Source organism: Prunus persica, chromosome G6, assembly GCF_000346465.2.
Source record: "Prunus persica cultivar Lovell chromosome G6, Prunus_persica_NCBIv2, whole genome shotgun sequence".
In the NCBI taxonomy this organism is placed as follows: Eukaryota; Viridiplantae; Streptophyta; class Magnoliopsida; order Rosales; family Rosaceae; genus Prunus; species Prunus persica.
The window spans coordinates 29,107,310-29,129,445 of NC_034014.1; the positions used below are offsets into that span (position 1 = coordinate 29,107,310).

General features: G+C 36.8%; 5 protein-coding genes across 12 annotated transcripts; 2 read left to right on the top strand and 3 right to left on the bottom strand.

Annotated features, from left to right (window-relative positions):
* Positions 753-3,904, bottom strand: LOC18772363 (superoxide dismutase [Cu-Zn]). 3 transcript variants are annotated; one of them, XR_002272185.1, is made up of 9 exons: positions 3,704-3,868; positions 2,883-2,971; positions 2,700-2,801; positions 2,469-2,564; positions 2,158-2,189; positions 1,969-2,044; positions 1,706-1,774; positions 1,502-1,555; positions 1,021-1,034 (listed from the first exon to the last, which is right to left on the bottom strand). XR_002272185.1 is itself a non-coding variant. In XM_007206016.2 (8 exons), exons 2-8 carry the CDS (start codon positions 2,956-2,958, stop codon positions 1,012-1,014), a joined length of 459 nt encoding a protein of 152 aa, XP_007206078.1. In that variant the 5' UTR covers positions 2,959-2,971; positions 3,704-3,904; the 3' UTR covers positions 753-1,011. The 3 variants fall into 3 exon arrangements, 2 of the variants coding, with proteins under 2 accessions (XP_007206078.1, XP_020422301.1); XM_007206016.2 differs by lacking the exon at positions 1,706-1,774 and having other exon boundaries at positions 753-1,034; positions 3,704-3,904; XM_020566712.1 differs by lacking the exon at positions 1,706-1,774 and having other exon boundaries at positions 753-1,034; positions 3,679-3,866.
* On the bottom strand, positions 5,455-10,263 carry LOC18773004 (coiled-coil domain-containing protein SCD2). The gene is made up of 17 exons (XM_020565911.1): positions 9,955-10,263; positions 9,150-9,774; positions 9,047-9,080; positions 8,512-8,584; positions 8,267-8,308; positions 7,911-7,973; positions 7,768-7,817; positions 7,660-7,687; positions 7,315-7,446; positions 7,168-7,228; positions 6,929-7,036; positions 6,696-6,823; positions 6,426-6,495; positions 6,148-6,186; positions 6,015-6,055; positions 5,790-5,919; positions 5,455-5,573 (listed from the first exon to the last, which is right to left on the bottom strand). The coding sequence occupies exons 1-17, from the start codon at positions 10,261-10,263 to the stop codon at positions 5,455-5,457; spliced, it is 2,052 nt and encodes a 683-aa protein (XP_020421500.1).
* On the top strand, positions 11,517-14,070 carry LOC18774604 (transmembrane protein adipocyte-associated 1). Its single transcript, XM_007205561.2, has 6 exons — positions 11,517-12,115; positions 12,567-12,758; positions 13,045-13,207; positions 13,288-13,390; positions 13,494-13,575; positions 13,669-14,070. The coding sequence occupies exons 1-6, from the start codon at positions 11,813-11,815 to the stop codon at positions 13,744-13,746; spliced, it is 921 nt and encodes a 306-aa protein (XP_007205623.1). The 5' UTR covers positions 11,517-11,812; the 3' UTR covers positions 13,747-14,070.
* On the bottom strand, positions 14,085-16,028 carry LOC18772579 (acyl carrier protein 1, chloroplastic). Of its 2 annotated transcripts, none has more exons than XM_020566275.1 (4): positions 15,756-16,028; positions 15,221-15,331; positions 14,968-15,093; positions 14,085-14,520 (listed from the first exon to the last, which is right to left on the bottom strand). In XM_020566275.1, exons 1-4 carry the CDS (start codon positions 15,822-15,824, stop codon positions 14,392-14,394), a joined length of 435 nt encoding a protein of 144 aa, XP_020421864.1. In that variant the 5' UTR covers positions 15,825-16,028; the 3' UTR covers positions 14,085-14,391. The 2 variants fall into 2 exon arrangements, with proteins under 2 accessions (XP_020421864.1, XP_007206112.1); XM_007206050.2 differs by having other exon boundaries at positions 14,968-15,090; positions 15,756-16,019.
* Positions 17,226-21,757, top strand: LOC18773032 (vesicle-associated protein 2-2). Of its 5 annotated transcripts, none has more exons than XM_020566668.1 (9): positions 17,226-17,680; positions 18,089-18,197; positions 18,666-18,736; positions 18,860-18,941; positions 19,319-19,434; positions 19,708-19,884; positions 20,127-20,567; positions 20,792-20,869; positions 21,319-21,757. In XM_020566668.1, the coding sequence occupies exons 2-9, from the start codon at positions 18,149-18,151 to the stop codon at positions 21,433-21,435; spliced, it is 1,131 nt and encodes a 376-aa protein (XP_020422257.1). In that variant the 5' UTR covers positions 17,226-17,680; positions 18,089-18,148; the 3' UTR covers positions 21,436-21,757. The 5 variants fall into 5 exon arrangements, with proteins under 5 accessions (XP_020422257.1, XP_020422258.1, XP_020422260.1 ...); XM_020566669.1 differs by having other exon boundaries at positions 17,226-17,405; XM_020566671.1 differs by having other exon boundaries at positions 17,227-17,680; positions 20,139-20,567.

The following is a 22,136-nucleotide window of genomic DNA, read 5'->3' on the forward strand; positions in this document are numbered from 1 at the left end:
CAGTCCCCCTTCTATTAAGGGATCCCTCAAATAATTTATTTGAGGGACGTCCCTTAGGATACCCTACAATTTTCTTTCCCAATGATCCAAACCATCTATTTTTTAGGTCTTTATTCATAGATCATCCTTACAAAAAATTAGACAAATCGGAAACCATTTCGACATCCAATTGTGTCTTACAAAATCAATGAATACGATGCTTCAAAAAAATGCTAAAATTTCAATAACTTAATTGAGTGGTCAAATAATATCGGATTCAAGTGATTTTTTTTTGAGATGATCTTTGAATGAGTATGTACAAAATAGACAGTTTGGATTAGTGAAATACAATCCGGAGTGGGGCCTACAAGGGGTGTCCCTCAAATAAGCTTATTTGAGGGATCCCTTAATAAAAGCTCTCTGTATATGTATATGTGTATATATATATATACTTGTATATGTGTATATACATGTATATATGTACATTATAGCATATACGTATGTAATAATAATAATAATAATAATATATGTTATTAGTATTACAATATAATATATGCATCTCATACATTAGTAAATATAGGACTAGCTAACCCTCCCTTTTTACATGGGATTAGTAGTCCCCTCCTAAAGAGGTGTTTTTGGTGGGCCCGGTATTAGCAATCCCATCTAAGACTAAAATTAAATGAAACAAACATGATACTAAATTTAGTCCAAGCCAGTCCAAGCCAAGCCTGTGTACCAAACGACCTCTAAGAGAGCTAAAGAGAAGGTTATAGAGAAGGTTGCTAGCATTTATATCTTTATCCTTGAAGTTTGAATTTGAACCAGCGATATTGAAGAGAGCTAAAGAAACAAACACGCACAAACTCATAAGCACTCTATAAATAGCACCAAACAAAACAATGTCATCCAAATATGGCAGATGTATCTTCTTATTCAAAGGAGTTTTGCGTTCAGTTCCCTCTCAAAGCTTATAGAAACTAGTACATTCAACTGAAACTGCATGTCTTGTCTTGTGCTTTGCGATCAAGTTCAGTTTTGGAGACCAATAATACCTGCACAAAAATAGAACAGAGCATAAAATTATAAGCAAGTAGACTTTCACAAAACAACATAAAACTACGCAGCAACAGAGAGACCTCTACAACCAACCTCTACAATACAATATAAATTATAAAAGCTATACAACACAGAGAGGGCTATACAATACAACACAAAAACTGTGCAACATAGACCTCTATAAAAAATTTGCAACCTAGATAGACCTCTACAGATGAACGCAAAAGACAATATATATAAACCACATAGAATCAACTTAATTCAAGTTCCCCTTCTCATTTCTATTGGAAACTAAGCGAACCAAGATTTTGCAAGTAAACCAATGTAATTTCATGGATAACCGTCCATTTCCAGAGATGTCAACAGCACCTTAATATGATCATACAGCGAGAATAATCCAAAGTATATGACAACAACTGTAAGATCAGCATTTTGTTTAATGAGATTAATCCAATTAGCTTACCACAAGCAGTCCTGCCACCAGCATTTCCAGTGCTTTTGCTAAGCTCATGTCCACCTGTGTACAACATGAGTATTGGATTAGAAGGGGTATGGATGCCAGATCAAAGTAGAAAAATAACAAGAGTCAGGTTTTTCAGCTCACACCTAGATGGTTATTAAAATTGACATGGAAATAGAAAATAACTCATAGGAATTAGAAACTGACAGTTAACCAATACTCTTCAGCGTCTTCAGCTCATCTAAAAGTCCCAAATGATTTGCACGTATTCAGCAGCTATTGTATGCCAATTGGAATGAGAAGCAGCCTAAAATTACTCGAAACTACAAGAGCGCTTACTACAGACAGAGGTGGAGGGGGGAAAACCCACTGAAAGGTGTTAAGGTGGGACCCATCTCACTGACTACCTCATTCTGCTAATTGCTATAAGATGGAAACACTTGAGAGGGAAAGAAAGCACTAAAACTTACCCTTGCCCAGGTCATCAGGGTCTGCATGGACAACAACCGCCCTACCAATGATTGATTGTGGTCCAGCGAGAGGAATCTGCAAACAATAATGTAACCTTTATACAAGAGGAAATGAACTTCAAAGAGAGGTGGAGTACAAAACTTTTACAAATAGCATAAACTAAAAGTAAACATGGAGGCCAATTATACCTGCTTGTCAATAATTGTGAAGTTTGCAGTTCCTAAAGCAAAAAAATAAAACACATTAAACTCAGAGAGTATCAAATCGTCGCAATAGACATAGATTGAAGTATTCAATTCCCGTTTGAGCCTTCCTATCAATGTAACTAGCAAGAAAACCATGCCTCCCACGCAATAATAAAAACAGAGAAATTTAGGTGTTAAACAGACCGCAAAGACAAAGGAATAAGTGAATTTGATGACCACAAAGTCATCAATAAACAACAAAATGGGTGTTCAGGCGATTAAGAAACAGAAAGGAGGAGCAAAACAATATCTACCATCGTCCCCAACAGTGATATTTCCAAGATCACCGGCATGGCGAATCTCGTCTTCAGGGGCACCATGGTGCTTGCCATCAGGATTGAAATGCGGTCCTACAAGATAGGTGACCATTAGATACAAGAATATAATTTATGGAAACAGAGTGGAGATCTACTCTTTGGTTCTTTGATCTTGCCCCAACTCCACCAGAACTTAAAGGAAATCAAGTACTGGTCAATGGTCCTTACCAGTTGACAAGCAACCGTTGGTTGTGTCTCCAAATTCATGGACATGGAAACCATGAAGCCCAGGCTTGAGGCCAGAAATACTTCCAGTCACAGTAGTTGGGCCTGGAATAAACAAAAGCAATCAATTTGAACAGTACAGTAGCAATATACATCCCATGAATAATCAATTAGCATTTGACATACCATCTCCCTCTTGGGTGAAGTTGATGGTTCCTTTAACACCCTCACTGGAGCCAAGAACAGCAACGCCCTTCACCATGGTTCAACGTGATCTAAGCAAAATAACTATTAGATAAACAACAACAAAGACCTGATTGAAAAATTAATGGAGCAGTACATGCGCACACACACAAACACACATATTATATAGCCCTGAACCGTTTCACTTTCAAATGGACTTAAATTGAAAAATAGCATTAACAATTTAAGATGAGTCATGGATTGCTGCTCTACCAGCTCCATTTTTTGTTGCATAAACACTCCAAACAGTAAGACCTCAGAATAGCAGTCCATATTTTCCACAAAGCTTTCAGCTTTCAAGAAAAATTTATTATAAACATATAATCACGCGGAAAATTTGTAAAAACAAATCAGAGCAACCAGTATCCTGCTCACCCATAGGGAGAACTGATGAGATCTATGAACAGTCATGGAACTCACAAACACAGAGACAAACAATAAAAACACTAAATCCAAGTAGATAATCAAGAATTCAAGCTCAGTCACAGTCGTCCAATTCTCAATAAGAAATAAAAAATGACAGGAAATTGGGGGAAAAAAAAAAACACATGCATATTATGAAGAATAAAAGGCAGATCTTTAAGATCATCAAGAAAGTCGAACTAGAATTACAATAATAAATAGTTAAAATCCAAACGGAGCTATTGTGTACAACGCTCAGATAAAAGAATCAAACCCGTATCACAAAAATATAATTTTGTTCAGGAAGAAAAAGAAAAGGCTGAAAATTTGAAGTTACCAGATAGGAAAGAATCGAGCTTTACCTCAGAACACCCCTTAGAGAGAAACAAAGAAAGAGAGCAGAGAAAGACGATGGTGATTTAGAAGAACCAATCTGCTGAACTGAATCGGATGTTATGCCGATGTGGTTGACCCTTTTTAAGCAACTGGTGTGCGATTGAGAGCCAGTCTATAGTGACGCAATGGGAGCCAGTAGTGAGATGATTCTAGAGTCTACTGTCACCTACCCACGTTGGCAAAATGGGAAATTCACAGTAATTGGGTGGGCTGGGCTTAGTTTGACTTGGGCTGACGCTCATGCAGGCTTGAAGTTGAAGCCTCTCTCAGCTACACGACAATAAAACCTATTCAATTAAAAAGAAAACGACATGAAAATGGTGGTGGCATTAAGTGATAGGGTGGCGAAAAAGCTACAATCATCTCACGTGGGAAAGAGAGGTGAGTAGGGATGTAATGTATGAGTTTTCAAGTGTTCATGTGTTGTTTTATATATATATATATATATATATATATATATATATATATATCTTATCCACAGACAAAAAGGACGCATTTCAAAGTTGAATACAAAAATTTGTTCTCCGGAAAAGAAGGAATTCAAGTTGCATATCATTGTTGGTAAGCAAAAGTTGTAAATGATTAATATGGTCATTACCTCTAGAAAATAAAACATTATAAAAATCATATTTCTGATTCTGAAATTACCCTAAAATATCTTCTACTAATGTATCCATGTAGGCAAACAATGCATGTATTATGTAATATGGGATGCGCCTCTAATCTGGGGTAATGACACCAAACATTCACGCATTCTGGATCATAAGGGTAAGAAGGATCTACTACTGCGATGTTTCTTGCTTCAGCACATAGCTCTTAACCTGCCATTAATTATTTATTTATTTACTTATATAATGAGTAGAATATTGTGACATTAGTTGATATTGAATCTTGGGAGTTATCCACATTTAATTTTAGACACCAAGTATGGCGAAACGAGAATGATAGATTTTACCAGATGCAATGACCATGAGCACAAGCAAAATAGCCAATTTTGATGAAAACTTGTCCATATCGTTTTGAATTATCAATTAGATAGCATGAATGTATAAGATACGTATATAATAAATAGGAAATTTAACGATGCACTCAAGTACTTGAAGTTCCAGTAGTAATACGCTATTTATATATGTGAAGAAATTAGCTAAAAAGTTAAATTTAAGTCCTTGGAATTAGCTAAAGTGGTGAGGGTAGGTGGGGAAATGGGTTAGAATTTGATTAGGTCAAGAACTGGACTCCCTCCTGTAATAATAACAAGACAAAACAAAGTAAGAAATCTATAATACATAGAAAAACGTATCTTGTTTATTTTGATAAGTGAGCGAAAAAATCCATCTTGGCGGTTTATGATTTAGGGATTGCTAAAAGAATTAGCTAAAAATGGTAAAAGATCTTAGCACACGAGGTTAACCCAAGAAGGGGAGGGGGAAGGTTGGTGGAGAAAATGTTAGTTGCTCCCTGCCCATGATGGGTAAGGTGTGCCCTGTTGGAACATAGCTACAGAGAGAGTACATGATCCATTAAGACATTATATAAAGATAGTCTTCACTTTAATCTGTTTTTGGCCACACCATATGATTAAATGATTAAATACTTTATGGTGTTTCCTTTTAGCTAGGTTTTCTCCACACCAGAAAACTTGTACAAAAATGAATCTATTCCAAGGAAGGAGAAGAGATTATATCAATGAAGAAGGCCTGCCTCCAACTTTTTTTTATCAGAAATCAGACAGACTTCGGGTTCTATGCATCGAATCATGCTCAAGCCACTTGCGAGATTCTCTCCACAACTGGGTTTCAATGCCCAACTTCTTCAGCTCCAGAAGGCCACGCTCAACTGCATATCAAATTTAAGGCCTTAAGCTCATACCTTATTTGTCATGTTAAGGAGAGAGAGAGAGAGAGAGAGAGAGAGAGAGAGAGAGAGAGAGAGAGAGAGAGAGAGAGAGAGAAAACAAAATATCAACAATGGCAAGTTCCAATCTTTATAACCAAAGCATTTCATAAGACACAGAATATGATTAGAGAGAGCTTAGAAAGAAAGAGCATGCACCGTCAACTGCGTCATGTGAAGTGGTGGGTGATTTGGAGTTGTGGTTGATCCAGAATTGCAAACGCTCATCTGCTATATCTGCTTCCACCCCATGGTTTTTGGCTCTTCTCCAGAAATATGCAAGCCAAGCCTACAAACAACTCAAATCAGCAAAAGAAATGGCATTTTTCACACAAATATTTACACTTCATCGAAAATAAAGAGGCCAAAGGTGTCATAAATTACCTGCTTGAAAAGCACATCTTCAGACTCCTCTTTGCTTAGTTCTGAAATCAAACGCATTTATCAACAACTCATGGCATGGCTTATGTCAGAAGATTAGGTTATTATAAATCATGTTTTTGGGATAAAATCTTACCAAATGCTTCAAACTGTCCATCAATTGGTAGCTTCAACTCTACATGCATGGAGGAAAAAAGTCATCAGCCAACTATCATGATGTTTCAGTTAATTTACTATTCCAATTAGCCCCATATGGAGTGGACAGTTTTGGATCTATTGGTTTATTTGATCCTTTTGGTTTACTTTTGCACACAGCTAATGTCACTTGAAATAATCGTTTATACACAATGCACATACACATGGTCTGATATTGATTAAAATGAATCACTCAATTGTAATCAAGAACCCCTTCACCTGATAGACCAGTTTTCATTGAACTGGGTCGTCGATGTTGAGCCATCGCCATCGCCACTGCATCCTCTACCTTTGAGATAATTACATTAAAACTGGTCATTGCTATGCAAATCAACAGATCAATTCAAAGACAAGTTTTGTTTTCTCTTTTATTAACTTATTTGCTAATAAGAAAAGAGTCAACATGCAGGTCTACAAGTATAGCAGTGAACATAACCCTTTTTCAGCTTCCAGACTAACAGGGTTGCAGAAAAGAATGCAGAAGAGAACCTTCAATGAAGCTATTTCGCGCAGACCTTTCTCCACCAAAAGCATGCTCTCAATGTTTCTCTCTCCCGAGAGTTCATTCAAATTGCGTGGACTATCTTCTCTTTCATCTATATCTAGATCATTGTGTTCTGAACAGAATTGAATTAAAGAAAAAATCCAATATCATCCTTCAAATAGAGAAGGCAAAGACCAACATACAGAAGAAACAATAAAGATTGAGTCACTCAACTTACCTATCTCCTCCTTAGCTTTCTCTCCAGCTGCTAAAACAGCTTCAACAGGAAGAGGAGCAAGAGCTGACCAGAATTCATATCTTGATGTGGCAATCTCAGCATGAATACCTGCCAAAATACTCTACTTCCCATTAGATGCAATATATGTTTAGTAAAGAAATGCAAATTATATGTTTCACCTCCTGAGGAATTTTTCAAGAACACAAATGCATCTTGGAATTTATTACTCAACGACTTACCATGTTCAACACATAAACTCCAGTACCGAGCAAGCCAGGATCTCTTCAAGACCACCTCTTCCTAAGATAAAAACACTGAAAATCATGTAAAAAAATAGGGGGGGAAACAAGAACTGATAAATATGAGCTAAAAAATTGAGAACAAACCATCTCTTCGCGAGTAAGTATCATTCTTTGAGTCATAATCCGAAGCGATTTCAGTTCATACTCTGCTTCATCATTTCTACCACTACCACCACCACTGCCGCCATGAGTTTGTGCAGCCAATCTCAAAGCAGCCTGTGAGGAACATGTTCTAACTCATGGTGAGGTTATATTTCAATCAACTTGAATTAGACCAGATAGAGAATGATACTGTCAAAGCATTTCAAAGACAATATGCACAAATTAATGTTAATAAAGTTAGTGACATGTGCTATGTATGCATACACATACATAGTACATGTGCTGTGTAACGGTGTAGGTATATGAATGATATGTTGAAACACACACCTCCCTTTGCTGCAGTGCTGCCTCCTTTCTGAAGACAAACAAATGAAAATTAGCATTCTCTAAATAATCAATCTGGAAATACAAATACATGAGAACTTTGAAGCTTGCCTGCTTAGAAGACGGGCTTCTAATGTTACACCTTCTCCAAGAGTAGCAACCTAAAAAACATGCAAACAATTAGATACGACTACAGTAAGAGAAAAAAGTATATGAACCAATAAAAGTGAGAGTTTATAAGTATAAAACATTACCTGTTGCTCGAGCTGTCGAGCTCTTGCCTCTGTTTCCTCATACCTCTCTTCTGCAAGTCGAAGCTGGGGAAGCACATATCAAAATGGAGTGCCGAAAACAAATATGATAACAGTACCAAATTATCAAAAATGTATTTACACCAGTTGATCTCTATCATATTTCCCAAAATGCAAATCTTGTGCTTAGTTAATGGTGCTGCAGTAGCAATGTCCAAGAGAGAGCACTATATTAAATTGGATCAACTGAAGATGTCTATTGCAGCACTTTCTGATGGTTAACTAGGTCTGGAAAAGCTTATTTTCCAAATTCAAACAATTTGACATTATTTATAGAGAAAAAAATGCATTGGCATCACCTTTTCAAGTAAACTCTCATTTTCTTCCTGTAGCATATCAAGCTGCAATGAAATTTACACTTCATCAGTTGAGTCTCAATTTGATAACTTTTCTTTTTCAATTTTCTAGTTTTCACCTGTGAACTTAAAACTTAAAGTCTATTAACTTCAAATGTAACTAACAGTGTTCTAAACAGGAAGCAAACGGAGACGAAAGATGTCACAGCAGTGTCCATAAGTTTTAAAAAACACAGGTAACTACATACCTCATCTTGTAAAGCAGAAGAACGCTGAGTCCTAGTTTCTCTCATGTTTAAACTGCCTAAATCCATTGACAACCTGCTCATTGACCAGAGATAGAAAGGACTAGATATAAGACATACTTGTTAAACGGAATTGAAACAAACCACATTAAAGAACTACTTTATATCAAAGCAACAACAAAATCGAAACATGAGCTACTATGTTGAGTCTCTCTCATATATGAGTAAACAGGAGATTTCTGCTGTAATTGTTCCAAGATCAAACAATCGTCCCATAGAGTTCAAGTCTATCTAGAAACGAAATAAACTTTGATTTCTGAGTCATCTAAAGCATGTTTGTCTTCAAAGGCCATATTAAATGGAAAAGCCATATACATAATCTGGACTTGCAAAAAGAAAAATGACATTGCAAGGTTACAACATTAACCTTGCAACCCCTCCCCAAGAAAAGAAAAAAGGAACAACAGAATACCAAAAGAAATAAATAAAGAATTGAGATGATGATTCACAAAGTAGTACACATTTGAAAGCTCGATACCTTTTATCTCTCCGATTGTCAACTGCAGCAGCTTCTGATAGAATGGCAGTAGAGGGTGGCCTAAGTGATATAGGTACTGGCTCTCTCCGATTATCAACTGGACCATCTGCAGAAGAGGGTGGCCTAAGTGATATAGGTACACTAGCTGGTACCATGTGGACTGGCTTGGTTCCTAATTGTGGACGAGCAGTGGCTAAAGAACGAGCAGAGGTAGGTTGTTCCACAGAGTTGGTAGGCTGATATGATCGAGTAGCGATGCCAGAACGGATAGAATATGGTTGTTCTACAGAGTTCATGGCTGACATAGACCGAGCAGAGGTAGGTTGTTCGACAGAGTTGGTAGGCTGAGATGATCGAGTTGCAGCCATGCCAGAACGAATAGAATGTGGTTGTTCTACAGAGTTCATGGCTGACATAGAACGAGCAGAGGTAGGTTGTTCGTTGGAACTAGACGGCTGCAATGGTCTAGTAGCTATCGAAGAACGAAGAGAATGTGGTTGTTCGGCAGCAGAGTTGATGGATTTAGTGTTGATGGATTGAAAGGGTCGGCTTGCTGGCGTTGAATGAGCAGATGATGGCTGTTCTGCTTGGTTTAAGGACTGATATGATCGGCTAGCTGGTGTTGAATGAGTTGAAGATGGCTGTTCCACAGGATTGACAGATTGGGATGATCGGCCACCTGGTGTTGTGCGTGTAGATGTAGGTTGATCTTGAACAGTACGAACAGACTAATAGTAGCACAACGACATTTAGGTTTCAATTCAACTAAGCATGATGTTCATAAAAATCTAACAACACATTAAAAACATAAGTGTTCGTAAACGTTCTCTTGTCAGACTGTGAATCTGAACGGTTAAATTCATTAATATCAAAGTCTGGCAAGAGAACATTACCCACAAGCCCATTACCATTGGGGAGCGAGGGCGCATTGATCTTCCACCGGCAAGTCCGATGCTCCCTGTGCTGCTTGACAAGCTGCTAAGATCATAAGAAAGGTCGTCCTCCTCCTCATCGTCGTCCTCAGTTGGTTTATTGGCCATCACATGTGCAAGTCTTTGAGCCGCAGCTTTCGTGTGCTGCGCTTTCTTGGCACCCCCCATTCCAACCGACCCCGACCTCCCATGGTGGTGCAATGGCGACTTCATTGGCGAGGTTGGTGGTCCGGGGGTGCTGTTACCGCTCTTCTGCCTGACATACACCGGCCTCATTCGATCCATGGCTACTGCCGCCCCACTGCCATTGAAATTTGATAAACACCAAGAAAAATTACCAAAGCAAATACATACACAAACAGCAAGAGACAAACAAAAGTTTAATTCTTGATCTTTAGCAGAAAGAAACCTGCTCTGGTGGATTTGTTCAAGGCAAATGCAGTTCTAGTGCCTCCTTGCCTTAAAGGGATGCCATTGCTTGTAACACAAGAAAACTCAATAATATCACATTATCCCAGAATTAATTCAAAGGAGATTTCATAAGACTTTTCAAACCCAGTAAAATTGTACAGCTTTTTAATCCAAAGTTAGCTTTCTTCAATGAAATCCTACTGAATCAAAAATCCAACCTTGTAGGAATTCTGGAGTTTTCAAGGGAAATGATCCGAAAAAAAAGGCACGGAGGGAGAAAAATTAGAGCTTTTGGCGTTCATTACAACACGTTTGCTTTGAATCAGTAACGGTTAATTTTTTTAGAAAACTTTCCCTCAAGATTATGAAATATCATACCCGCCCCGCATCTTTGGTGCTAAGTAACAATTCGAATTTGGTGCTAAGTATCATCGTTTGGTGCTAAATACTTGACAATTTACTAATATACCATGTCAAACTATCTAACACAAAACCTTTGCAAAGGACTAGTGGTTTGGAGTAATTGTTCGCTGAAAAAAGATCCTGAGTTTGAGTTATAGCATCCGTATAGTGTGTGTGAATTTAATATATTATCGTTCCCTTTTAATAGAAAAGATCCTAAAAAAAAAAAAACCAAAAATTCTTTATTATAATCCGAAATTTCTTTAAGTGTTGGTAGCTTCGTTTGTCACTTAATTAACAGCAGATTTTCCCTTGGGGAAAAAAAACAGATTTTCTATAAAACTAGCTTCTTTATACGTGCTTCTGCGCCTGCGAGAGGCTTTTTTTTTTAAAATTTAAATTTATTTTAGAATTAAAAAAGATAATGGATAGTTGTGTTCCATAAAAATAAGATCCATTATCTGAATTTTCTTTTAATTTTAATTTTTTTTAATATGAAAAATTATGAATTTACCATATTATCCTCATTTAATTAATAATTTTAATTTTTAATGTTTGTATTAACCAATGGTATTTTCTGGTATTTTGAATGTTTTACCATTCTCTGCTTTTTGCTTTATATATATAGATAGATAAAATAAAAAAGACAGCAATAACACAGATTTGGCCCACTCTCTCTTTTAATTTAAAATAAAAAAGAAGATATTTTGCTTTAATAATAATAGAAATCTCAAAGTCGGGTAGAAAAAAATCGAATAAAGTATATCGGGTTGTGCTGCTTGTCCCTAAACCTGCCAAGCTTTACGTCCCAATTTCCAAACCTCCAGTCATCGCTTCTGACCAATCGTAAAGAAGCAGGTGAAGTAGTGGACTCTGCTATTTCCTTCCTTGTACACCCAAGTGCATAAGGGAGACCCCTTTTCCACCACACCCATTATATAGGGTTAGGGTTTTCGAGTTGAACCCCCAAATCGCTCTTAGGGTCACTTAAATTAGGGTTGTTTTGTCCCAGAATTAAAAAATGCGAGCTCTCCAAGAGGCTCCCTCACAACCTGGACTCCCAATTTCACTTTCCCTGGGATCAAATTCAACTCTAGGCGAAGGGGCTTCGGGTTCCCGATTCTACAGCTGGCTTGGTGAGTGCCATGGGGCTTTTCACAATGTCGCTCTAATTGTACCCTCGCTTCTTTTCGTCCTGTACTTGGCCTATCAAGCAAGGAAAAGCTTCTCGAAGCTCTCTCATGGCCGGTCTTATATTATGATCGCGTACTATGGGTGCCTTTGGCTTGTTAGCTTGCTCAATCTTGCTTGGTGCTGTTTACAGGTTCGTGGCTCTTTTCCCCTTTTGAAGTTTGTAGCTTTGCCTTGATCCTTCATTTTACCTTGAACCTTTAAGCTGAATAGTAGAATGGTTGTAGCTAAAATTTAAGGTTCTAGGTTATTAATTTTAGACCGTTCCTGTGATAATTGTTTTGGATTTTCTTAACGATCCTTTGGTTATAATTGCTGCAATAAAGCGTGATGGATATTTGGTTATGGAAATTTCGTGTGCTTTTCAAAGGTAAATTGTTATAACATAAATTACTCTGAATAGTATGAAAATGATTGCTGTTTGGGTATTTTGAATTGTTTTGGTAGCTGTATTTGAGGTGGGGAATAATGGTTATTCAAGTTTTGTGTATTAGAATTTGTAGTTTATGTCTAAACTTCTCCTTGTGAGGAATTTCTTGACAATTTTGCTAAGATCCGGTTGAATTGTCACTTCTTTGGCGCAGGCATGGGAGTGCACTCCTGGAAAAGAACTAGCCTGGAATTTCTTATCTTTGTTCACAACCTCCGGGATGCTATTTTTGGAAGTAAGCTTGCTGGCATTTTTGATCCAAGGGAATTATGCAAGTGGACTGGAAGCTTTGACACGGACTTTCGTTGTCTCAGGGGTCCTTGTTGTTTTGGATATACTTCTCAAGGTATCAGTCTTGTTTTTCTCAAAATGGATTTTCACCCTTCTGAGCTAGCTATGCTTGCCAGTTACTTCAAGAATATGAATATGAGACAGTGGAGGTAGCATGGACTTTCATTCTCGCTCCTTTTCTGCCAGTGGCATATGCCAAAACTCTTAGCCCCCAACTTGTAGTTGTAGGGTGGTTGACCCAATGCAATTTGCTAATTCCTTTGACCTGCTTATTTTGTTCTCACATGAAGCATTATCATGGTACATAATGGACTTATAATTTCATATTGTGTCTCTTCCAGGCAATCTATCTATTTGGATTTGGAATTCCATTATTTGTTGACAACAAAGATCGTACAGATCGGATGAAGTGGGACTTGTGGGTTGTCCACAGGCTAGTGATTACTGCAATTTATGGCTTCATATTGTTTATGTACCATTCCAAGTGGAGAGAAAGGTTACCAGGTAAGTGCATATGATGTTTACATCAATTTCATAGCTGTCTAATAGAACAAACTTTTGATGTCTTTGTTCTTGTTCTACAGCAAGACCTGCATTCTACAAGTATACCGCTGTCATGTTTATGTTGAACATACTAGCCCTGTTTGCTTGCGGGCTTACTGGAAATGGGGCTGGATTTGGGTTCTGGTATGTGTGTAGATTGGTCTTTGATCTGAAGTTTCCATTTGACCATTATTTTATTCAAATACTAAAGAACTGCTTTAAATATTTCTCAAATTTTTATTTGCAGGCTCTATGGTGCCACTGTTGTCTGTTATCATGCCCTTTATCTTCCTCTTTTGTATGTAACATTTCTGGCAGACTTCTTCCAGGTATTTGTGACTTTGTGTTTTTCTTTTTAAGATAGTGGTAGTGTTATTTTGTCTTATTTTTCCATTTGGTAATTGTACTTTGGATGAAAACAGGAGGAAGATCTACATTTGGAGAATGTGTATTATTCAGAGATGAAAGATGCTGGTTTCTTTGATGCTGATTGGGAGTGATGCAGTAACACTTGATCACAAGATGATTTGGTCACCGCACTCGCTGTATATAGAAGTCAATACTGTATCTTGAATGAATCTTTTGTCATACTGTATCTTGGGTGGCTTTTGCAGTCTAAAATAATGAAAATTGTATTTCTAAGACTTATGCCATCACTGCCTTGAGTATGCAGGTTTATATATGATGAGGCATCGACATTTTGAATGTATGCATGCCTGTAAAGAAACGAACTTAACTTGTCTTTTTTATTTTCAAAATAAGTTAGTTGGTCAGATGTATTCCAAGTTCTGTATTTTACAATGAGAAATAGTAATTGTAATAAACTTACGACAGCATATAATCATCTAAATTGTTTTATCATCATCAAATTTCGGCAAAAATTTACAATAGAGACTGTAATACTGGGATTACAGTAATTATCTACTGCATTTTTTTTTTCTTTCCAAGACTAGCTTATGGAAGCAACATTTAATTTGCTGGAGGAAACAAAACCTTTTAAAATACGCGTCAAGAAAAATATAATTGGAAAAAAACAAAGCAAAACAAACGCAACTTGGTAAATTCATAATTTCATATTTAGCAACTCAACTAGTCTAAAGCAGGCTAAGAAGCGACTACGCGGACTCTTGCTTTGATTACTATCTCTAAGCCTTGTTTTTCTCAATGATCTTCTCAATAAGATCGGCAGCATCCTGCACTGTTGCAATGCTCTGAGCACTATCCTCTTCCACGCTAATACCAAATTCTTCCTCAAGTCCCATCACAATCTCAACCTGCATGCCGTTTTACATCAACATGACAACATAAATCAAAAGTTATTAAACTTAATAACAACTACACCAAATGAAACACTTAACATGGAAAGACAAAACCAAAATGAATTCTGGCCACTAACATTGTTGAAACTTGAAAGCAAGAGAATTACAAAAGCTGGTAGCCTGGTACCAACAAACATCCCAACAGTTCCTATTTCTTCACTCTTTATGGATCAAATCAAACAACAAACATTATATCTTCACTTTTCAATCCGTTTCCGTATCAGTTTTTATATTTTATAAAATATATCTCCTGCTAACAAGAAATCCAAGGGAAGACAAATGAACCAATATAATGTACCAAACAATGCCCCATCTCTAGCAAACAAAAGCCGCATGCTTATAGGAAGACAAACAATGCAGGATAAAGAAAATGGCAAGTATCTTAACAAATATTGAATTTACCGTATCAAGAGAATCAGCTCCAAGAGCTGCAAATTTTGACTCGCCGGTAACTGCAGAGTCATCTGGTAATGCAAGTTGCTTTCTTACTATCGTACACACCTTTTCCACTGTTTCTGGCTTGGCCTGCTTAAGGACATTTAACATTAACGATGGTTATTGATATATTATTAGGCATTTAGTTTTTACAAGATTTGAGACTTGTGAATAAATGAAACAAAGAAAGGCTCTCAGCTTATGATATAAAAATACATACAGCGCAGGAAACAGAAAGGCGTACTGAACGTTGCTGCAACCCGAAAGAAAGGGAACTTCTTCCGTGATCAGAAAGTGAAATTGACCTCAAACCATTAGTCCTGGACAATGCCTGTTCAACCATGAATGCTTCAGTTCATATTCAAATCAAAGAGAGCAGACCAATAGAGTTCAATAAGTTGTTTGTTTCAAACACACCCCCCCTTCCCCCAAAGAAAACCCTACAAGACCTAAATCCCAGTGAAATTTAGTAACGCAAAAGATGAATAGATGGGTAGTTGGGTACAATAAGAAAAAATAAATTATCCAAATTCTTGTAAAATCTCAAAAGTAGCATTAGGTAACATCACTGAATTTTATCAGCAACCAACCAGTAAAAAGTAAGGCAAATGACAATAAAAAATAAAAATAAATGGCACCAAATTCAATAATTCTATCTAAAATTAAAAATCACTGGCAATTAAACTATACAAAAATATTCAAAAGGAAAAAATGAAGCAGAGAAATGGTAAATGATGACAATAGACTGGGATTACGAGATTTTGATGAGAGCGAGGCGGAATAGAGCGGAGGGAGATCGAAGAAGCTCCTGAGATGGCGGCCATTGATGGGATCCTGGAGAGATCAAATTGCAGGAAGAGAGGGGGAGTGAGAGACGGCGAAATCGAGGAGGATGAGAGTGACAGAGAGATCGTTGGCTGGTGGGTATTTATACCTGTTTTAGTTTTTTAATAGGACTTCCCTGCTTGACACGTGTACCATGAAAAAGAGAGAGAGAGAGAGAGAGAGAGAGAGAGAGAGAGAGAGAGAGAGAGAGAGAGTGAACTGAAGAACCGAGCAAACAGAAACCGGAAGACAGAGTGAGTGTTCATAAACGTTTTTGGGCTATAAGCGCTTTTGACTTAGTGGGCCTTATGGGCCAACACATGTTGGATAGGCTTTCTTTAAATTACACCTTTTATTTATTTGAATTGTCTTTATGTTAATGAAATTCACGTCTAATTTGGTTCCTTAATATCATTTTTCTATTGCATTCCTAGTTCCTTAGGTTTTCTTCAATTTCTCTTTGCATATTTTAGAAATCTATATATATAAAGTATCAGTCCCAATCTCTTGGACTACAGGGGTCCAAGAGATTTGTGGTCACTCACCGTTGGATGTAAATTCAACGGTTCACTCACTTTTACACTCCTTTTAAGAAATTTTTTTGAACCGTTAAATGTTACATCCAACGGTGGGTGACTACAATGGTCCAAGAGATCTAGATACAAATAATGGTGAAACATTCAAAATACCAAAAAAAAAAAAAAAAACCCTTGGTTAATAATAATATTAAATAAATGAGGATTATATAGTCAATTTTGTATCAACAAAATTTAACAACAAAAAAAAAAAATCAGAACATTGGTCTTAGTTTTATGTAACAACCAATTTTATCTTTCTTAATTATGTAATTAAAAAAACCGATAGACACAAGCATGCCAAGGAGTTAGATATAACTAAACATCTGATTTTGATCTCCAATTACACTTTTATACACACCCGCATAAATTGTATCAATCCCCTATATTTATTTCTTTTTATTCAGATCAATACTCTCTATTTATGACCCTTCCTAAGTTTATTTTTATTTGATTCAACAATACAGCAAATTATCCTTCATGAAATTTAAATACATAATATTTTGCAACAAAATGAAGAATAAATCATAATTAGGTTCTTTTTTGCAATAAAAAAATAAAAAAATTTGGGCCTGCACTTGTTTGATTCTCCCTTATGTTTTCATTACTGGCGTTTTGGAATCTGACGGCGTAAGAAGGGCCCAGTTAGTCATTTTTGTTTATTTGGGCTTCGCCCGTCTCGAGTGAGGCAGGGGCAAATATCAAGAAAGAGGGACCCGTATTCCATAAAACCCGACCATTGTTGAAAGGCGGGTCGTCCAAACTCCTAACGGCGGGTACAACTAACGCCACCAGCAGCAGGTTTGGTTAGTCGCCTTTCACTTTCCCCCGTCAATATATTAGCACTGTAATGTTTCAGGCCACCAAACGCATACTCTCTCTCTAGAATCTAGGGCTTGACTTTATCGATTCTATCAAACTTTCCCTCTCTATTCTATTATATGCATCCAAACGCGGCATTTCCACGCCATTTCAATTCCTCTCCGGTTCTCTCTCTTCAAACAGGTAAAAGTTTTCTCTTCCCTCTGATCCAAGCGTCGTCGTCTCTGAAGTTCATCCCCACTCATTATTCTGAGCACAATTCTCTTCAGAAGAAGACGCGATAAACGGCGTCGTCCCTTTACAGCTCGTTTTACCTGCTTGTTTTTTGTGTTTTGGAGAACGACTCAGAATTGAGTTGAGTTCGTCTAGACTGAACCTGAAACACTGTTGAGCTGGTTCTTTGTTTTTGAGAAAAAAGAAAATTAATCACGTCGTCGTTCCGGTGTCGCGTTTTGACGGTACGAGTTGAGAATCAAGTCAAAACTCTCGACCTGGTGTTAGTGTTTTGATCTTTGGTCTGTGTTGTGTTTGGTTGCTGAGAAAAGCGGTAATGGAAATTGATTGATTCTGATTTTCCGACAACTTTATCATGACTTTCTTCTTTTGGTTTTCGGATCTAGTGCATGAAACTTTTTACTACTTTTGGTTTTCTTTTTCCTCATCTCTCTCTATCTCTCTCTTATTTTCGTTAATTAGTATTACTGGGTCCCAAGGATTCAATAATTTGAGTCATATACTCGATTACTATATTTTCATTTCTAAGATTTTCTCAGCAACCAACGGTGTGTCAATCACCAACATATTATGAGCATTGTGTACAGATTTTTAAGTTCTAAATATATTTTGAACATTTCATTGCTACGCAGTGAAAAAGGAGATTTGGATATCAGTATCTAGCGTTGGATTGTTGTGAAGTTGAGACAACAATGAGTACGCAAATTTTGGAGATTCAGCCCAGAGAATTGAAATTCTTATGTAAGTTCGTTATTGGTAGATGGTCATGCTAATAATTTTCTTTATGATCTGGTATCTTTGCGATCGCCACAACAATCATCTTTGGAATTTATTACGTTTTGGTATTGTTGGTTTGCTGATTTCGTTTAGTTGACCCGCATAGTTGTACCTAAAATGTAGCGGTAATTTTTCATTTTTGTTAGTTGTTCTTTTAATCATTTAACTGTTTGCCTTCTATTATGAGTTTAGCTCTTCTCTAGTTTTTCCGTATCAAATGGAGCATTGGTTTTGAAACTTGAATATTGAGCAGATTAGTGCAGATTCTTGTTAATCTGTACCTGCAAACGGTTACTGTTACATAGCTAGATGTAAACATTGTATAGCTGGGCCGTGGTAATATTGGAATTGAAATAGGATGTGTTTTAGTTTACCAATACTTGGGAATTGTAAACTGGGAATTGTAAACTGACTGTGTAATTGTTTTCGTAGTTGAATTGAAGAAGCAAAGCTCATGCTCAGTTGCGCTAACTAACATGACCAACCGCCATGTTGCTTTTAAGGTACGTACTGCATTTATTTGTTTTCCAAATTATTGAATTGAATTGTGTGTGTGTGCGTGTGTGTGTGTGTGTGGGTGTGATGAAATGCTAGATGGAAATGTAACTTAGCAATGACATTGGCAGGTTAAAACTACATCCCCTAAGAAATACTGTGTGCGACCAAATGTTGGTGTTATCTTACCAAAATCTACTTCTGAATTTTCAGGTATGCCTTTTCATTTATATCACCTAGTACATTGTGAGCGTCTACTGATGTTTGATTTTGCATGTAAGCATTTCTTCATCAACGTGTACAGGAGGATGAAATTTCAAGCTTAAGTTCCACTACTGGATTTTTGGCTTAAATAGAAGAAAAAAAAATTATTTGTTTTATGAATCATGATATGCTATACTGGGGTTGCACTTTGACATTTTTACTCATGCTCTCTCCTCATGGACAGAGTAAAGTACCATTGCAATTATCTGCTTTAGATAGATTTGTAATGGAATCATTTGTTTGGTCTTACTCTGCATTCTATTTTCTGATTGTTTTCTCCTTTAATCAGTCTTGTTTAACAATTTTGACTCTGACTATCAACGTAGTTACAATGCAAGCTCCAAGGGCAGCACCACCTGATATGGAATGCAGAGATAAGTTCTTAATCCAAAGCACAATTGTTTCTTCTGGGACAACTGATGAGGATATTACAGCTAGCATGGTAAGTCTTGGTAATTGTTGTTGGCCTTAAGGTTTTGTGTTCGTTTCTCATTTTCTAGTCTTGATAATTGTTGTTGGCCTTAAGATTTATACTCGTTTCTCATTTTCTAGTCTTGGTAATTGTTGTTGGGCTTAAGATTTTGTATTCGTTTCTCATTTTCTAGTCTTGATAATTGTTGTTGGCCGTAAGATTTTATATTTGTTTCTCATTTTCTAGTATTGGTAATTGTTGTTTTAAGATTTTGTATTCGTTTCTCATTTTTTTCATTTACAGTTTGCTAAAGATGATGGCAAGTACATTGAAGAGAAAAAGTTAAGAGTAACTCTTATTAGCCCACCCAACTCACCAATGCTGTCACCAATCAAGGTAGACTTGAAGCAGGGGCTGGGGCATGAAGCTTTGAATGATCAAGTATTTGGTGGGGTTGCAATCCTCCCTCAACAGAACATGGTTAGGGAAACTCTTCTTAAGTCACAATGTTACAAACTTTAATTGGTCTTGTTATAACATTTTGCATTCTTTGTTTATTCTATCATTCTCATTTTCTCCTGGAGCATTGCATTATCACTTAGGGAAGGGTATATGTTAATTATGACAACACAGTTGAGTAAATTTTTTTAGGAAGCATGGCTTTGCACCTTCAGGAACAGTTTCTTGATATATTGTTATGTGGTTCAATTCCATCATGCAAGTATGCGATGAAGCAGGTTACAAGGGATGCAAAGTTCACATCTGTTAATAGCAAGGAGTCCAAGCCAATAACGGATGCTGAGTTGAAACCAGCAAAGGATGTGGAGTTGAAACCAGCAAAGGATGTGGAGTTGAAACCAGCAAAGGGTGTGGAGTTGAAACCAGCAAAGGTTGTGGAGTTGAAACCAGCAAAGGATGTTGAGTTGAGACCAGAAAAAGATGTGGAGTTGAGACCAGAAAAAGATGTGGAGTTGAGACCAGCAAAAGATGTGGAGTTGAAACCAACACAGGATGTGGAGTTGAAACCATCAAAGGCTGTGGAGTTGAAACTAGCAAGAGATGTGGAGTTGAATGCAGAAAAGATTGTGGAAGACTTGAAGTTGGTTAAAGATATTCAGGAGATAAAATCAAAGCTAAATGAACTTGAATTAAAGCTGAGCCAGGTTTTGGTCTTTGCATAATTTTCTTTCCAAATTTATGATACAATTGTTGTGGTTCTTATTCTCTGTCTGTAATTTGCATGTAGAAACTGGACTCTGGCAGCATACCTCTTAATTTTGCTAAAATTTTGCTGATTGGTTATTTGTCTGATACACTACTTGGATGGTTGTCAAAATATAATATTAACGAAGCTCCTTTTCTTTTTCTTTTTTACTTCTTTTTCCAGGCTGAAGTTACTATTTTAAAGCTAAGAGAGGAGAGGAGTTCAAGCATTCAGGAGAGAAAAAAATTACAGGAGCAATTAGTAATTTCTTGCACCCCATCCTTTTCTTTTCCGGTAGTATTGTTGTTTGTCTTGGGATGAGTTTCTGCCAAAGTCTGAATTGTTTGGTTGTTGTGGTTATTGGCTGCCTAAGGCTTGGATAATCCAATGTTACAATGGTTTGAGGATTTAAGTGCATTGAAGTTCTATTTCTGGTTTGTTACTGTGTTCATCCAACTGCTCTCTGGGTTTCTTTTTTGTTGAACATCTACTGTAAATTGCCTACTTGGGTTTTATATTGAGGATGAAATGGTTTATCTTTTAAATTTCCTGTAATTTGCATGCAGAAATATGTTCCTTTTAAAAATGAGGCAGTGCTTTAATTTGTGTGCTCTACTCTTCGGTTATGCTAACCTCTCTCTCACTGCGCACTTGTATTTGCACCTTATTGAAACTCTTATTCATGACATTCGTATGTACTTTTATTGCAGGCACAACTGAACCAAAGGGGGGTGAGTGTGAAAAGAGTCCAAGTTGGGTTTCCTCTACTATATGTTTGTATGGTGGCGCTTATCAGTGTTGCTCTTGGATACTGTCTTCACCCTTGAAACAATGTGTATGAAGCTACTACCGTCAGTCAGTAGTTAGATAAACACGTATAAAATCATTTTCCTCTCATTATAAATGTATAGATGAGGTATAGAGGGGACAGTCTAGCCAATATACTCACAGATAAGTGAAGTGTATGTATACACGTTGTTCTCATCCCCATAAAAAGGGGAAAAAAAACCATGTGAAAGCTTTGGTTGATAGCCAAGAAGCCATCTTTTTGTTTGTGCAGACATGTTATTGTGAATTTGTGATACTGGGGTTGAAAGTTTGGAACAAAAATTAGAATGAGAATTAGAGGCATGATGATTTTAAGGATTAGTGTCTGTGCTAATTGATTGGTCTTTATTTTCAATGACCCTTGTCTTGTTTTTATTGTGGATCATTCTGCAGTTCGTATTCCACCATGGGATTCAAAAGTTAATGCAGTAAAGATGATCGCAGTAAAAGAAATCAAGTCAGATCAAAGCTAGATATTAAAAAAAGTCAGATCAAAGATGTTCAAATTGGTCTGCACGTTTTCCAAAACTAAAGACAATTACTATGACTATCCAACCTTGGCAACAATTAAATTATAGCATAAATATACCAACAAATAGATTTTTTTATTTTATTAAAAGGGTAAAAGTATAATTTCAGATTCATCTGTAATTAGTTTTAAATTTTAAAAAATAAAAATAGACAAATGGCAGATTTTTAG

Bases quoted from the DNA above. Each gene is read 5' to 3' on its own strand.
- LOC18772363 (XM_007206016.2), bottom strand. From the start codon at position 2,958: ATGGTGAAGGGCGTTGCTGTTCTTGGCTCCAGTGAGGGTGTTAAAGGA. The intron at 2,190-2,468 runs GTAGATATTGTT...TTTTTGCTTTAG, and splicing joins TATCACTGTTGGGGACGATG to GAACTGCAAACTTCACAATT. The intron at 1,556-1,968 runs GTAAGTTTTAGT...TGTTGTACACAG, and splicing joins CCCTGATGACCTGGGCAAGG to GTGGACATGAGCTTAGCAAA.
- LOC18773004 (XM_020565911.1), bottom strand. From the start codon at position 10,263: ATGGATCGAATGAGGCCGGTGTATGTCAGGCAGAAGAGCGGTAACAGC. The intron at 7,818-7,910 runs GTAATGTTTTAT...CATGTTTTTTAG, and splicing joins CTCGACAGCTCGAGCAACAG to GTTGCTACTCTTGGAGAAGG. The intron at 7,688-7,767 runs GCAAGCTTCAAA...GTTTGTCTTCAG, and splicing joins GAAGCCCGTCTTCTAAGCAG to AAAGGAGGCAGCACTGCAGC.
- LOC18774604 (XM_007205561.2), top strand. From the start codon at position 11,813: ATGCGAGCTCTCCAAGAGGCTCCCTCACAACCTGGACTCCCAATTTCA. The intron at 12,759-13,044 runs GTATCAGTCTTG...TGTCTCTTCCAG, and splicing joins TTTTGGATATACTTCTCAAG to GCAATCTATCTATTTGGATT. The intron at 13,208-13,287 runs GTAAGTGCATAT...CTTGTTCTACAG, and splicing joins GTGGAGAGAAAGGTTACCAG to CAAGACCTGCATTCTACAAG.
- LOC18772579 (XM_020566275.1), bottom strand. From the start codon at position 15,824: ATGGCCGCCATCTCAGGAGCTTCTTCGATCTCCCTCCGCTCTATTCCG. The intron at 15,332-15,755 runs GTAATCCCAGTC...ATGGTTGAACAG, and splicing joins CTCGCTCTCATCAAAATCTC to GCATTGTCCAGGACTAATGG. The intron at 15,094-15,220 runs GTATGTATTTTT...AATGTCCTTAAG, and splicing joins GCCTTTCTGTTTCCTGCGCT to CAGGCCAAGCCAGAAACAGT.
- LOC18773032 (XM_020566668.1), top strand. From the start codon at position 18,149: ATGAGTACGCAAATTTTGGAGATTCAGCCCAGAGAATTGAAATTCTTA. The intron at 18,942-19,318 runs GTATGCCTTTTC...CTATCAACGTAG, and splicing joins ATCTACTTCTGAATTTTCAG to TTACAATGCAAGCTCCAAGG. The intron at 19,435-19,707 runs GTAAGTCTTGGT...TTTCATTTACAG, and splicing joins AGGATATTACAGCTAGCATG to TTTGCTAAAGATGATGGCAA.